This window comes from Thermobia domestica, chromosome 10, assembly GCF_964235325.1.
Source record: "Thermobia domestica chromosome 10, izTheDome1.hap1.1, whole genome shotgun sequence".
Taxonomy (NCBI): Eukaryota; Metazoa; Arthropoda; class Insecta; order Zygentoma; family Lepismatidae; genus Thermobia; species Thermobia domestica.
Window position 1 is genome coordinate 65,075,944 of NC_137463.1, and position 16,889 is coordinate 65,092,832.

The 16,889-nt window shown below is 34.1% G+C and overlaps 1 protein-coding gene across 1 annotated transcript in view; it reads right to left on the minus strand.

The window, feature by feature from the left end:
* The window catches only part of LOC145661490 (uncharacterized), a 112,861-nt gene that overhangs the window by 59,798 nt on the left and 36,174 nt on the right, over nucleotides 1–16,889 (minus strand). The window contains exons 4-6 of the mRNA XM_081726806.1: nucleotides 16,327–16,383; nucleotides 11,138–11,197; nucleotides 674–733 (exon numbers count right to left, since the gene is read on the minus strand). Coding sequence (XP_081582932.1) covers nucleotides 674–733; nucleotides 11,138–11,197; nucleotides 16,327–16,383 — 177 coding nt within the window. The remainder of the gene's footprint in view (nucleotides 1–673; nucleotides 734–11,137; nucleotides 11,198–16,326; nucleotides 16,384–16,889) is intronic.

Consider the following 16,889-nt stretch of genomic DNA (forward strand, 5'->3'; position numbering starts at 1 on the left):
GAAGGTTTAGTCTCCCTATAAAATGAAGTTGATCTGAGAACGTTTTGAAAATCATGTAGGTCTATCTAATGTCTTTTGTATCTTTTTTCCTGTATAAGATTTTTAGGTAGAAGGTATTTAGGTACAAAAAGAAAGTGAATTTTAGATTATTCTATAAATTCAAGATTTTTATTGACATGTTACAAAGTATAATACGAACAGTATTGTAAAGGAAAGGTACTTACTGAAAACACATTTACATTTTAACAAATCCAGTACTGAAACACGTAGAAAAGATACGTCTGATTCTAATATCAACATTTATTAGAATATTAAAATCAGCGTCTCTAGACACAAAATAGGGTTGTATTATTATTTTAATACCAATTTATTGTATTTGTTATATACATACACGTAAGTTTCACAAAGTTTCAAGAGCCCGTTTGTGGCAAGAGCCCCTTTTGCCGTGAGGGACCCGGGTTCGATTCCCGGCTGGAGCTCATATAGTTCGGATTCCACGTTAATCCGAAGGTCCACGTCTCATATTGCCTCGCTGCTTAAAGGGACTCTAAACTAAAATCAACTCAACTCAACACAAAGTTTCAAAACATTATATAACAAAATTTCAATGTACGTAGGCAATATACTCGAATTAGTTTTAACTTTACTTTATGATAAAATTAATTTTACTTACGTTATCCAAATCGGCCACAAGTGTATCGACGTAACCAGTCAAAATGGCTTCTCTTGCGCTCTAAGAAAAGAATTATAACGTTTACTTCAGAATGTTTCGCTATATGGAATTTGTAATATTATATTTATATACTGTATTATTTCATTTAGGGTAGAACAAACATATGATACAGGCGAGTTTTACTTTACTACAGCCTTTTATTACGATAGGTTTTCCTTTTGTACAACATTAATAAATAATATACATAAAATCCAATTTCCTGTAAATAACTTAGCGATTACTGAAGACCATGCGCCTTATGGCGTGTTGGAATGGATGAATTTACTTCCGTTGCCCAACCTTGGCGATGGTTAACAACATCTTGGTGTTGGTACACGTGGAAGCACGAAGAATATTACAATATTAAACTCTAACTTTCATGTGCTTAGAATGGTTCATAAATTTAAAAAGTATACGTTTTTACTACTTAACCATTTGTTTCGGCGTTTTCAAGTGTTCTTGCTTTTTAGGTGCTTGGTAATAGAAATAATAGGATGATGTCTTATACTCACATCGCGATAATGTCTCATTTCCAGGTAACAAAATAAAGGTACATAAACAAGTATGTTGAATAGGTTTTGTTGACATATAACTTAATTTGGCTTACAAAATGTTCATAAATTATTTACTCTACCGTGTTATACATTAACTACTTCAGTCTCTTTTCAGAACAAACAAGCTACAGAGTTTCGTAAGTAATCACTCCGTTTTATGTAGCCAAAATTAAGAGTGAGACTGATTCAAGTTGTTTTGAGAAATAAATGCGGAAAAGAAGCCTATCAGGATTTCCGGAGACCCACGTCTCGTGAATAAAGAGAAAATACACTTATGTCATGAGTATCGACGCTACCTCTCCATATGTTATTGAAAACATGGTCTTCTTTTTCGTTATTTACAAAGTCATCTATCACAACACAACAGAATTTTAAAGATAGAAAAATCTACAGAATGGCACTTCGTTAGCGGAAAATATCGACGAATTGCATACACTGAAAACTGCAAAAGTGGAGACTATAAAGCCTGTAGACTGGGATCTTGACTGTCTACTGAATGTATCTTGTGCAGCAGTATCGTGTTGGGATTTCTAAAATATTCCAGAAGAGTAGAACTTGTCAGAGCTTGTTGTAGTGTTCCTACATCAAAAATACAATTTCTGATGAACTTATTGCTGGTCAGTTACTGATTCTTACCTTCAGGTTCATAATATATGAATGTTACTTACTAGAGGCTTGAAGCTCGTTCTTCAATTCCTAATAAATGTACAGTTTCAAATATCACCACATGATGCAAACAAAAAGGCCGTGTTTCGGCTGAATCTGATACTTGCGCTAATTTCGCTAAGGTAGTGATAGTGCTGTAAATCCACAAAACCTTTGTGTGTTCTAACGATAATCCCTCTGCTTGGTCTCTGAACTTCGACAGCATTTTAGTTTGTGAAATATATCAACGAAGTAGTATTCATTCAGAGCATTCTTAATGTAGATATAAGGCGTATTATAGAAGAAAACATCTCTTAATCTTTTTTGTCCCTTTTGCTACCATTACTGATACGTACCTGTTGTCTATGGTAAACTTATATTGTCCGTCATATTTCCGCCTTGACTCTTCCCTTTATTATAAAGAAGCGAATACCATAAAATTTTATGTTTCAGTTAGTACTGTTAGGTGCAATATTACTAATCGTCTCTAACCTCACATTTCTGAAACCTAGCAAGGCTATAAAAATAATAGTATAGTATAATAATATTATGTCTTTAAGTCGTAGAAAGTGAGAAAAGTGATACTAATATGTATGAATTATACTTCTGAAGGAACAGAAACATTATTATGGGAACAAATATACGAAGTCATATTCTGTGCAAAAGCGCTATAATATCAAATAATATGAAACAAATACATATTGTCGCAAACGTAAGGACGACAGGGGCTAGTTGTGTGACATATTTAAAAGCAAAGTATGAATCAATAAACAAAAGTGTAGCTTCCACTTAAAAAGTGAAAGCCTCTACGCACAAAAATTTGTGTACTCTATATCACATAAAATGTTGCATGATAACAACACTGCATCACAAAGTAAAGTAGTTTCGACGTACGTACGAGCATACCTTGTGAAACTATACAAATTATATAAGCTAGTGCAATGGAAAGTTCGAACGGCCACAATTTGTTTTTACACTTTTCATCCTCTTTGAGATGATGATGCTTTTATTCGATTCAGCGTACCAAACAACATGTACATTGACAACTCACACGCCTATTTCAGGCAACAATGGAACTCTGTTAATTTCATTTCCCCCTCCAAAACCTGTTCTCCCAGAATTTTAATGGTTTCTTCGGTTTTGTAAACCTTATATTAAAGACGATGTATTACTGAAGTTTCGTGGATAAAGAACCCCTTTATGTTTGAAGTTCCTTTGGCTTATACTATCATTACATATTCAAAAATTCACAATTTATCGGAGTATTGGCCTTCCCTCTATTCCTCTATATCTCCGGAAGAGTTGAGATAGAGGTTTTTTTTCTTCTAATGGATTTAGTTGTGCACAAAATACTTCAATTGCTCATAAACTTGTCAACAATCTCTTGTCACACTTGATTCGGCTTCCTCGTCAGACGTCAATTTTAGTGACACTCATCTGTTTTACGTATATATATTTCGCTTACTTGGTCTTAGACTTAAATGTTGCCTATTTCGACATCGCAAACTTATATTCTTGAGTATTCTTTGTCCCCGTGTTGTGGACCTATTCCATATACTTTATCGCTACACGTGAGTGCTGATCATACTGTTGTACTGCGTAATACCCTATTGTAATATGGTTCAAGTTAGATTATAGTTTTATTGCCCATATGTCAGTTTGCTCTTATCGTCTGGAAAATCGTCTGTGACCACTCTGCAGCACCTATTTCTGTGTACGAGACAAATTTCACGCCTCCCCAGTATAATATTTTTTCTGGTTTCTATAAACATGATAAGCATTATAATCGCGATAAGTACTTCGATACTCCAGCTACATGCAGCGTAGTAACGGGCGCGCCATATTATCTTCTTACTTCGTACATTCACATCGTTTCCTAACTACAAACAGCTGTAATGCTAATTTTATTTCCTATTCTGCTTCCAATGTGTTCCCTATATACAAATCTTAGTCCGAGTCATTTTCGGCCGCGAATAGGCTTAAGAATTAATATCACTTTGTGTCACCTGAAATCTTACAATTTAGTGATTTTTATTGCATTTGTAACTTTTTGTAGCTCTTCTTGCAAAGCATTTCAAGCATACTGGTAATTCTGGACACGGCTTAACGTCAGTAAAGCTGTTAACCGTTTGCGTCGGCGAATTCTGTGCAGGTCTGAGGATGTCTATGAGTTTTACCATTGCTACTTGATGAACTCTTGTTCTTATCGTCTGAAACATTTTTACACATTCTTCACCTGAATATTTGCCTAGATAGAGGAGCGTTAAGTACTACTCCCGTGACTAGCGCTCATGTGGAAGCAACTGTTTTTAAATTGTTATTGAGCAAGACTTGCAGTCAATAATTTGGTTTTATACGTTGTATTCCAACTCACTCATTCAGATTGTCTCTCCACAGTGGGCAAATTTGCGAACGCCTAGCTGCCTAGCCTTGCGCTACACGCCCATGTTACATTTATAACTTTGTGAGTTGGCTATTTGACAATTATATGTTCCTCTCTCATGTCTGCTTTCTCCACTAAGACTCCATCCCTGCCTTTCTTCACAGGTAAAACAAGACACCAATATGTATGCATACCAGAAGAAATTAGAAGCATTGTTAATGTAATACCCCGATCTTAAAATGTTTATAAGGACTCTTTTAAGAATAGAAATTCAAATGGCTGGTCCTTTGTCAACAAAGATTACAGCTCCAAACTTAGTGTGCAGTTCATGGTTCAGAATTTACTGTTAAATTTAATTCAAGTTTGATTTCTCAGTACCTTGAGCTGATGTTTTGTTACTTCGTGTAGTGGTTTTAACACTTATGGCACGGGGCATGAAATCATTTTGTGAACTATTATACGTTGCCCGTATGGCGTACGTTGACAATATTTTGTGTCTCTGCACGTTGCTCGTACAACATACGTTTTGAAATTTAAATGAAATGTAACGGTCGTGCATGTACCTAACACAGCATTCGTAACTATTACATTGAATTGAAATGTTTCGTTAGCCACACAGCCAACATATTTAAGCACTAGTAATATCCAGCGTTCCTTCTTCCCAGTTTAGCTCGACCTCTGCACTTTGATAAAATGGCTTCCAAACACAGCCGTGATCATGTGGATGCTGAAGATGTTATAGAAGTACTTGGTGAATTATCACGATCTGATATAAGTGACATTGATTTAGAAGGAGATAAATATCTAGACTTTCAGTTAGGATGGAGTAACGGAAACAGAAACAGTAGTTCTGTATCGAACGATTTTAATTCCGTGTTGCAGAAGGATCCACGTGTAAGTTCATAAGTTTGCAATTTACAATGGAGTGACCGAATATGCCCTTTTTGTGATGACCAACCGTGTTTGGCTGTTTTCCAAAAAATTGTAGGGTTTAATGTTCCTCTTGACACTTTATGTACTTCCTTAGATTGTATATCGATTTTCTTTTGAGCAGATATGTTCAAACATGTGGAATTGGATACGAATCGTTATGCTGCTGATAAAATTGACACTTTATGTACTTCGTTAGATTGTATATCAAATTTCTTTGGAGCAGATGTGTTCAAACATGTAAAATTGGATACAAATCATTATGCTGCTGATAAAATTGAGCTGCTGCATCGTCAAGGAAAGTTGAAATTACGTTTTATGTGCACACGTAGGTTACAGTGAAATAACTAGTTCTAATAAGGACATTTTGTATGATACTAGTAAGAAGAAAACGATATATATTACGATACACGAAATTATATATATATATATATATATATATATATATATATATATATCGGGTGGGTGTTGCAAAATAAGTGTTACAACTCTTGGGAGGTGACTCCTACCACTGATTCAAGAAAAAAAGTTCTCTTGAACTTTCGGCTATCGGACATAGTTTCAGATCTACAAGGTGCCGAAAGCGTGGGAAAATCACTTTCGGACGTCAATAGTTCGGAAACTATCCAACGTAAAGAGGGCGGGTAAAAACTTCACTGAAGAAGTCATACCTGCTGTATTGAATTTTGGATGTTTCACAATCCTGCCATGCACGCGCAAGGGATTCCCCAAAGGAACGTAGGGAGTCCCGAATGATCTGCCAAATGAAAATTGGTCTAAATGGATATGAATTGATAGGGTTTCTACCAGGTAACAATAATTCGTTTGTATTAAGTCGATATCTGGAACAAATACAAAATGGCGGACACCTTCATGCCCGTTGTGTGTGGTTGCATAATCGCCAGGTACGGATGCTGGCCAACAGTGACGTTCTGAGTATTAAGTGTAACGAATTTGTACTCAAATGCGATAGAAAGACATCTGGAGTATCGGTAGAACACAACAGATGAAGCAGGGTGATTCACATGTGTGGAAACACGTAACGAAAAATGCCCAGAGATGCACTCATACTCAGTAAACGTGATTTCAAAGCGTCGGAAATGTAAGGAATAGCAGTGGTGCCCACCCCCCCTTATGTCCATGACGCACCGCCCCCCAATTGTCTATCCGTAGGTGTTCTTCCATGAAAAAATCTTCTTTTCGATTAATTTTACCCCCCCCATCTAACATATTTATATAGATTTTTACCCCCCCCAAATATTTCAATGACGCAGTTTGCGTCATAGCCCCCCCTTGTGGGCACCCCTGGGAATAGCATCAAGAACATGGAAGCCATTGTCAATTCACCAATAATATTTCATCGATCCGATGCAATATGATCTGCACGGTTGCATACCAATAAGGATGCAACAACTGAGGCAAAGTTGAAATTGTGCAAGGGGACTCACTAAGAAACTGGGTAAACTCAAGGAATGTCAGTAGTGGGATCGCATGAGCGATATTGAAATGTGGCCAATGTGTGTGTTGATATCGACATGTAGCTAATGGACAAATGTCAACATGTCCCACTACTGCTGGGACACCGTCCCACGTACGAGAAATAGGAAAATAACTACTCAGGTCTTGAATCTGAGGCCGTGGGCTCCCAATAGAATTGAAAACCGCGACCACGCAAGCGAAAGCGAGCGCTCTAGCCCTGAGGCTTCGACGGAGCCTCACTTTTTCTGTATTCATTTCTTTGAGGATTACACACTTTATTTGGCAAGTGCTCTTGTACAACCTCCGACATGCTTGTGTGTTTCATTTTGTTACTCCTACTGCACAGATGTAAACAATCAGAGTGGTGTAAAGCGACAAGTTTTGCCAATAGGTGTCACTACAGTCTTCGTATCTCTCTCGTGTATTTTTTACCTTTCGCGAAACTTTACAATTTCTCTTGCAAATTTCAACTTAGAGACTTCAAATTTTTTAGAAAAGGAACTTCATACCCTATCAAATTCAACAGTCCGGGCCGATTTTTCATTTAGAATTTTCTTCATTGTTGAAATAGTTATATTGTTAAAGGTTTGGATGTACATTTCAACAATCCAGCCATTTCAACAATCCGGTCTAGTCTCTAGGCTGAAATTTGTACATTTTGGGAAATTGTAAATTTTCGTGAAAGGTAAAAAATACAGGAGAGATACGAAGACTGTAGTAACACCTATCGGCAAAACCTGTCCCTTTAAACCAACCTTAAGAGGTTTCTTCCTATTTCTCATGTCGTTATATTTTCCATATGTATGGTGTTCCAGCAGTAGTGTTACATGTGCCAAATTCGTTCGTTTTCGTCTTTGTCTTGGAATGTGCACTGTATGTAAGATATGGATTTCTGGAGGTATTTTCCTATATTTCGAGTACGTCATATGTTCCAGAAGACGTGGGACATGATACAAGTTTGTTATATTCACGGTCTATCAGATTTTGATCAATGGATTAAGAGATATCTTTTCATATGTGTCGACTGTGGGAAAATGCCCCAAACAAAGAGGGACATTGATACAATCGGGTTTTAGTTACGTTCTACCAAAAAGTGCACCAGATGTAATAGCAGAATCTACAACGTTATTTTCCTAATTTTTGCACGTGGGACGGTGTCCCAACAGTGGTGGGACATGTTGACATTTGTCCATTAGCTACATGTTGATATCAACACACATTAGCCACATTTCAATATCGCTCATGCGATCCCACTACTGACATTCCTTGAGTTTTCCCAGTTTCTTCGTGAGTCCCCTTGCACAATTTCAACTTTGCCTCAGTTGTTGCATCCTTATTGGTATGCAACCGTGCAGATCATATTGCATCGGATTGATGAAATATTATTGGTGAATTGACAATGGCTTTCATGTTCTTGATGCTATTCCTTACATTTCCGACGCTTTGAAATCACGTTTACTGAGTATGAGTGCATCTCTGGGCATTTTTCGTTACGTGTTTCCACACATGTGAATCACCCTGCTTCATCTGTTGTGTTCTACCGATACTCACGGTTGGCCAGCATCCGTACCTGGCGATTATGCAACCACACACAACGGGCATGAAGGTGTCCGCCATTTTGTATTTGTTCCAGATATCGACTTAATACAAACGAATTATTGTTACCTGGTAGAAACCCTATCAATTCATATCCATTTAGACCAATTTTCATTTGGCAGATCATTCGGGACTCCCTACGTTCCTTTGGGGAATCCCTTGCGCGTGCATGGCAGGATTGTGAAACATCCAAAATTCAATACAGCAGGTATGACTTCTTCAGTGAAGTTTTTACCCGCCCTCTTTACGTTGGATAGTTTCCGAACTATTGACGTCCGAAAGTGATTTTCCCACGCTTTCGGCACCTTGTAGATCTGAAACTATGTCCGATAGCCGAAAGTTCAAGAGAACTTTTCTTCTTGTATCAGTGGTAGGAGTCACCTCCCAAGAGTTGTAACACTTATTTTGCAACACCCGATATATATATATATATATATATATATATATATATATATATATATATATATATATATAGGCCAAATATTATATTATAATTACTACCAATACATTTCAGCACATCTTTCCAGTTTTTGGGACTAAGATTATGTTATTATGTATTGGCTAACAAAATACCATATATAAACATTTTTGTAAAACTATTTGTAGTTTCCAGAAGCTAAAGATACATTCTCTCAAACACTACTACAAAACTTTTCATGAGTTGAAAGAAATAAAATAACATATCGGGCTAAAAACACAAAAACATCTTCGTCTCCCCAGCCATAACATAAGATTGAAGGTCCGTCCTGCATGCCAAAATACGAACAACGTACGGCGTACGAGGATAGGTCCAGAAGTGTTAACAAACTCAAAGAACATAGCTGCGTGAGATCTGAATGTCTTAAAAGAGCACAGTTTGGTTGAATACATTCTTGAAAGATGTTGTCATTTATAGGATCAAGGTTGTCTTGTCGTTGTCTGTTGGGTTTTTGTTCATGTCGGCAGTCATACAAATAAAAGTACCGAAAGAGCTATCAAGAATGCCTGAAGTGACATTGTGATATTGCTTTTCTTCTTCGATATATTTATGTATCTTAATATATATATGCGCTTTCATAGGCAGTGAGGTTGTAAGCGGGCAAATATAAACTAACTGTTAAGCAATTCTTGGACTATTGGCTACATCATCAGGTTCTAGTTGAATATATTTAATACTCCTTTCGCGTATGATTATTGGACACTGTAAACTGACTCAAGGTATTTTGTGTGTACTTTAAATTTTTTCTTATTTTAAAAAGAATGTTTTTTTTTCTACAGAGAATTCGGCACATTTTCCTTCGAATACCCAAAATACTTTGATCTCAGACAATGTCAAGTACTGCCTCATATATTTGACTTGTTATTGAAGAGGTGGAAATGGTTCAGTTAGCCGTGTTCTTATCTACATTGCTACTACTATCCGTATGAAGGTTCTGTGAGATTTTTTAAACCTTTGTGCTCTCGTTTCCGCTCTTAGTCTTCTATTCTTTTCTCAAATTTTACTGTTTTTTTGCTATGTATCTTCATTAGTTTTATCTTACATATATTATTTTAACCCCTGTTTCTCTTTTTGTTTTCCATGTATTTCTGACTATTACTTTGTTTTAAATTTGTGTTCCGGGAATTCTGTCTATGCAAGCCTTTATTTCCTCTATAAAGTTCCTCGTGACTGGAACAATCGCCACACTGCGCATTCCTGTTTTGCTGCCCTCAATCAATTACTTATTATATTATAAGGATGATCTCTTTTAATATAGTATTTAATTGATATTTCTTCTTCACACCATGAACCTTTGATTTTTGAAAATTAGTGTAGAGAGTGAGACCACCGGAGTAGTATCAATCCTACAAGCGGTTTAACGTACCTATGTTAATGAACACAGTGAGAGCGATGACAGCAGATGAAGAGTTAGAATTAATAGATCTTGATTTCGAATATTTCGGTAGATTAATGCATCAAAATAACCGAAACGAGCAGTTATTTCGGCGTAATAAGGTGGTTTGTGGATGCTAAATTTGTAGAAAGAAAATTATCTAAAGGTTCAAAATAGTAATTGGTCCAAGTAATATAATGTACTCTTTAAACTTTAACAGAGTAGTTCTTATTATATGATCTCTTAAAGTTAGTGTATTTTAGAACAATAAATAACTTGAAACCAACTTCAGAAATAATGGGTACAATAAATAGTCAATGAATTGTTAGCCTCAATGTAATTTATTCAGTGGGTGTGGGATTAGTGGAATCATTTAGATAAATATGTTAGTAAGCGTTAAATTAATATGAATTCATTTTCTTGTGAACTGTATGCTGCTTAAGTAAGCAAGCCCATTTACTTCAAAAACTAAGACGACAAACAAATTTATCTCCTCTAGCTGATTAAACTATTAAAGAGGTTGTCATATAAGTGAGACATTATGTCCTAAAATACAGAAGATTTAGTGTTATGTCCTTTTGTTATGGAAGTGAGAAATAAGAAATAATAGGCACACATATAATAATTCTAATACAATAAATGATTTCTTCCACTTCATACAATTTAAACTTTAAAAACGTTTACATAATTGATTTGAATAATGAAACCAAACATTGGGTAATTATTTTATCCCTAAGTTATTCTACTTAAAATATATCTTATTACTTTTATTTGGGGCTGTCAAATTTATGTAAATGAAATAAAATCTTATTCAAGAGAAAATCATCCATATTGATATATTCTCAGAAGTGAATTTGTATGATAATATCTTACAGATAGATGATTAAGTGATTAATAAGTTTCTACCTTCAGGCTTATATATACTTAGGAATGACATATTTGTGTAACACTTTATATGACAAGTTCATTATATTGATGTACTTACTGCTTGAGCTTGGGTTGAATTAAGGTATTCATTCTGATCTGGTGGCAAGGGTTCCTGAAACTGTAATAAAAATATAAATAAAATTCAATTAAATGTATTTTATAAAGATTTTGTTACTCTGTTTCTTCTAATGTACAAACCTAAGTCAATGTTTTAGCAAAATGCTGAAAGATGAAAATTATTTGAAATAAAATCTTTAATAACGTTTATGATGAGTAAGTAATGATAAACACATAGTTTGATTCCGCAAAATAATAGGATTTAAATCTCCTTGAATAAGGTTCTGTCTTGTTCGTTAACCTGCTCTATACACTAAGTGATATGCTTAACAAACACATATTTCTCTTGTATATCCTGAATTTTATCGTTGAAGCGTACACCGTTCACAGGAAATAGAGTACAATGAAATCCTGACTGGCGACAAGTGATGATGATATATGATAAAATGAATAGTTCTAGTCTTCTTTGTGCGATTTATCTCAGTTCACCCTTCCAATAAGTTGTTATAGAATTAACCCTTGTTATTAGCTCGTATCAATGAAGAACTTTTACTTCTAAAATGCATTACTCTAATCTATGTAAGTGTTTTGATGTCACCAACCCATAATGAATGAAATATTGGATTCGTCGTAAAACCTCTTAATCCTCTTTGATACCTTCTTTAATATTTGCTACGTTGTAATAAAAGAACTTTTACGCTGGATAACTAATATAAATATTACATTCATTAACACTAACGTGGTGTTACTGGTGATCTCAGATATATGAAATGGTTATTAACATATCTATCGTATAGAAGAGTATATCAAGTTCAGACACTAGTTTAAAAAAATGTTTAGAAATATGTCAGCTTCCATATTACTGCTGATTCGGTGTTTATTTGCAAAAATTATAGCACACATCTAACTGCTGGCACAAATTGGTATGTGACATTTGGCACACAGCGTATTCGTTTTCTTATCAGTCACTCTCTAACATAACTGACATCTCACTTGTTTTTGCATTCTGGAATTTTGAAGTGGTTCCTCTTGTAATTCTACCATCTCTTTCCACCTTCGTCTTCTCCAATAACTTTCTGAACTGAACCCGTAGCTCTTTCGGTAGGATTCATGACAGGCGTTAATGCAAGTACGGTAGGCTCACTGCACTCCGAGTTCAACCAAGCATTTGCGCCTTTCGAATTCCTGGGTTATGCTCTGTTTTCCCATATTAAACAATATTAGGGTCTTAATTCCAGCTGGGTCTAACAATCGTAAAATTATCTAATGGCCATCAGCAAGTTTATCTACTCACAGAATATGTATGCAGCATTTGATCAAAAGAATCCACTCCCCCTTCCATTGAGATGTATAAATTTAATATTTCTGGTTTTCCACTCCCTATATCAATCATCTGTGTAGAATGCATTGTAGAAAGCAAAATAACTTATCTTCCTTTCTTTGCAGTGAAAATAATAAATTTTACTTGTCATTAAAAGCAAACTCAGCTCAATTTACAGGTTTCTTTCTGTTCGGTAAGAAACAAAATTGAACTTCCTTCTTTTCTTCGGAGGGTAAGTGCTATAATAAGCTTATTATTATTTAACACTTCAAATACTAGCGGAACGGGCGTAAAACAATTGTTAATGGTTGTGATTCCCTATATTCCGTAAACACTTTGTTATATTTTCACGTATAAGTTTGGAAGAAGTTCACCAGTAGGGCGATTTTATATACCAAAGTAAAGCATTGCATTTAGTATATAATAGTTTCCCGAATCACATAGGGATATAATCCTTATACCATTTTTATCTTAATTACTATAGTAAAGTATATGAAATGTCTTGCAGAATTCTCACATTTTCAGGCAAAGCCCGCCGGAAGTTAGCAAAGACCCTAGAAACAAAATTGTACTTAAGCCACTGATATATACCCTTAAAGGGACAGTTACCGCGAAACGCAAGGGAATGTTCATCTACCGTACAATACTCTTGAGGAGTGTAGTATTCAGTAACATGTGTTGAATCGAGGCACATGCTGTGCACTAAATGACTTCCACATGTGTTGAATCTAGCTAAACTTATTGTCTGGATTTCTCGTGTCTGGAGACTCAAAATATAACTCATAAAACATATATTGTAGAATACATAAGAGATTGTGCAAGAAAAAATAAACTTGTGAAAAGAAAAATTAAATTAATACGAATCTCCATCTCAATATGAAGATAAACTGTTTATTTCCCGGATACGATACCATACGATACTATAATACGATACCGGAACCGACACTACATGTTTCAAAGTTCTATTAACGTAAACAAAAATTAAATAAAAGGATTTAGCGATGGAAGAATTAAAATATTAGTTGTGACATATAAACAGGTAGGTGTATTGTAATGCATTGAATGGTTTTAAAATGTTGAGCCAGTCTTTTGAAAATAGCGAAAAGAAAAGCATTTTTATCCTTTCTATGTCTTCAAAAGCATTGGATCATAAATAGATATCCGTGATCTCAATCCTGTACACGAAACCTGCTGAGCTTGTCACCTTCATCAAGATTATTCATATTGTAAACGTCAATATCTAACAACTTGCATTCTGCCGACGAATGTGATTATCTCGTGTACGTGAGTGCAACAGATCGTGGGACGTGTTTATAAATATTTCGCAAACACATAAAAGTCAGACTGCATAACACTGAATAATAAACATATTTGTTTTGCACTAATAAATAAATAGTAATACTATAATTGAAATTGCAATTCATATACATATCAAGTTTATCAATCCTGAACACTAATCTGTCAAAAATAAACAAGAAACAAACCATATTTATGAATTCGATAAAATATGAGGTAACACATTTGAACCGCGATGTGCAGCATCAAGAATATTCTATTTTTTACATACGTACTATGCCACAAATAAATCTAGCCACATTGTTTTTGAACGTTTCTTTCCTCACAGAAGGTGAACGGTTTGGAGGTGTTGAGACAGAACCTTCGATTGAAAACATATAAACCCAGTATGCTTGAGTTTCTGTATATAACAAAGTTGTTTGTAAATATTGTATTATTTCTTGCACGAGAGTATCAGAACTCCAGTGTGAGAAGCTTTTCTAAAAAAGCTAAATGTGGTATGTTTCTTAGTACCACGTTTCCTCTCAAGAATATATGAGGATCCATTCTAACATCAAAATGTATAATCTATTGATGCAAATGCAGTAATTCTTAGCCGATAAAAAATAAGATATATAACAACAAAAATAATACACATTACAGTTTTAAATCTAGTTTTTCATATGTAAGTGTAATATTTACCTAAAATCATTTTACTTCACTTATACTCACGGTAACTAATATATAAATAATGCATTAAGGATAACAATGAATTACCAACTTGTAACAGTTTCATTAAATAGAAAAAAAAAACATAATAGTCGGTTAAAATGGTAAACAGTGCCATTGAGTTTATAACAGGAATAACGAGTACTAGAACCTTAAGGTTGTGCGCTTGTATAGAGTAGGCTCATAATTACGACAGCGATCGAGAACTGGACATAGTCAAATACTCGTAAATTCAAGTGCTATAGAAATTGTTCTTTGTGGAAAGTTCTCAAGTTATATAGGTAGTTTAGAGTGACAATGTAAAACAGTTTATCGATCGATAAGTTAAAGTGTTCGGTTGCCGGAATTAGAACAAAGATTATAAAGAAGAACATTTTGGCTACTTCATTCAAATAATTAATTTATCTAGGTTATGGGAACGATTACCTTCACATTTACAAGTGTGTGTTACATTTGGTGAATGGCTTAATAATATTTGCCTCATTGAAGTTTTTGAATGGAAAAATTCTACTCAAATTTTCACATTTATAATGATTACAGTAAAGTTCAAGAAATTAGTCCCTTTCGAGTGTGTTTAGCAACCCATTAATAGCTTTTGAATTGGGTCTAGTGTTCCATATTTACTTTTTGGAATGGTAACGTTAAATGCATTGTACAAGAAATAACATTCGCTACGGAAGTAATAATATCTAGAGCCAGCAATGTTGGTAAGTGTTGAATTCTTGTTCAAAATACTTAGTCTCATGTTTATTCCAGAAATTAGTCGTTTTATTGTAAAACCTAATATTTTGTTATTTCGTTCATTAAAAAATCAGTCAATTTAAATTCCTTGATATCAATTATAAATTTTGGAATTACATTATTTCATATTTGGAGTATAGTAACTCAGATTTAAATGTTTTATTCATCATATTTAAAATCAGTTATGTGTATTTACTCAAACAGTAAATGTCCAATGGCGCTAGGCTTTGTGTGGAAAACTTCACTCAGGCTGCGTTACAAACTAGATAAATATAGAAATTGCTGTTTTAGATAAGAAAAAAGCATAACAAAGTTATTAAAATAAGTAAATCTGGTAAATAATTAAGGTGTAAACATATCCTAATTGAATACTATGTAATTGAGTTCCTACTATACCTATCAGTTTTATAAATTATGTTTTTCACAAATATTTTGCTTAATATTTAGTTTAACATCATGAAATAAAGTGAACACATTCAAATAATAGTGTGAGTCATAATCTTGTAATTTATCTATCACAGCTTATTTGCGTGTGCTTAATATGTTGTTTTAAAGTATTTCTTAATTTTGTGTTTATATTAACCTTCCGCTGACTAAAGTTAAACTAATGGAAAAACTTGGTCTACAGCCCATAAAACACTTTTAATTGGAAATTTGAATTTTTCTATAATAAGAAAATTGTCAAATAATATTCTTAATCTGTTCTTATATTGACAGTATTATTTCCAAATTCGACATGATAACTTGAATTAGTGTTTGATATAAAATGTAACTAATTTTATCTAATTTAACCACTTTCAGTAATTTGAAAATCGAGAAGAAATACTTTACTTTTATTTCGAACCAAATTTAGTTAACAACATTCTTTAGCTCTGGCCTCTACCTTTTCTGCTACATAACTAGCGGTCTGACTCTATTAGGTAGTGCCCACCTAATTTGCAGCGAGCAACCAGCTGCCCCATTAGGCAGATCACTATCACCACACATTCATAAAAATCCTTTGTGGATCACATTTGTTTTGGAAAACAATCTAAAAGTAGCAGTATTTTTGGGATCTTACGTTTAAACAAATAACAATTTAAAAATAGCAGTAATTTTAGGATCTTACATTTAAAACTACTTACTGTTCTCTGAATCTTTCTGTAAATAAGGTTTACCAGCTGCGGAACTCCAAGTAAATCCTGGAAAATGAAGATACATACTTATAGATAACAACATAATGAACGAAATTGCTTAATACTGCCCCAATTAAACGGGGTTTAGATGGTATATTCACGAGATCAAATCAAAAACATAAACATACTGTAAAATATAGAAATAGGAGATAATTACATATAATATGGCATTCACAAAACACAGAAATTTATATATATATATATATATATATATATATATATATATATATATATATATATATATATATATGATCATAGTATTTGATAGTAAGGTATTTACAATGCGCATTATACATCACGCCTTACCTTGGAATATATATAATGGTTACCTTTACTAACTATTTTTACTATTCACTTTTTCTAGTGCATATGTTTAAAGTGATCTGAAAGTTTTCCATGTAACTCTTGTTTAACATTCACGTACTTAATCCCCTCCTTTTTTATGATTTATTATCTTTTTTTATTTTGGTTAAACAAACACACTCTAGAAAAGCATTGACAAAGTTCAGTTT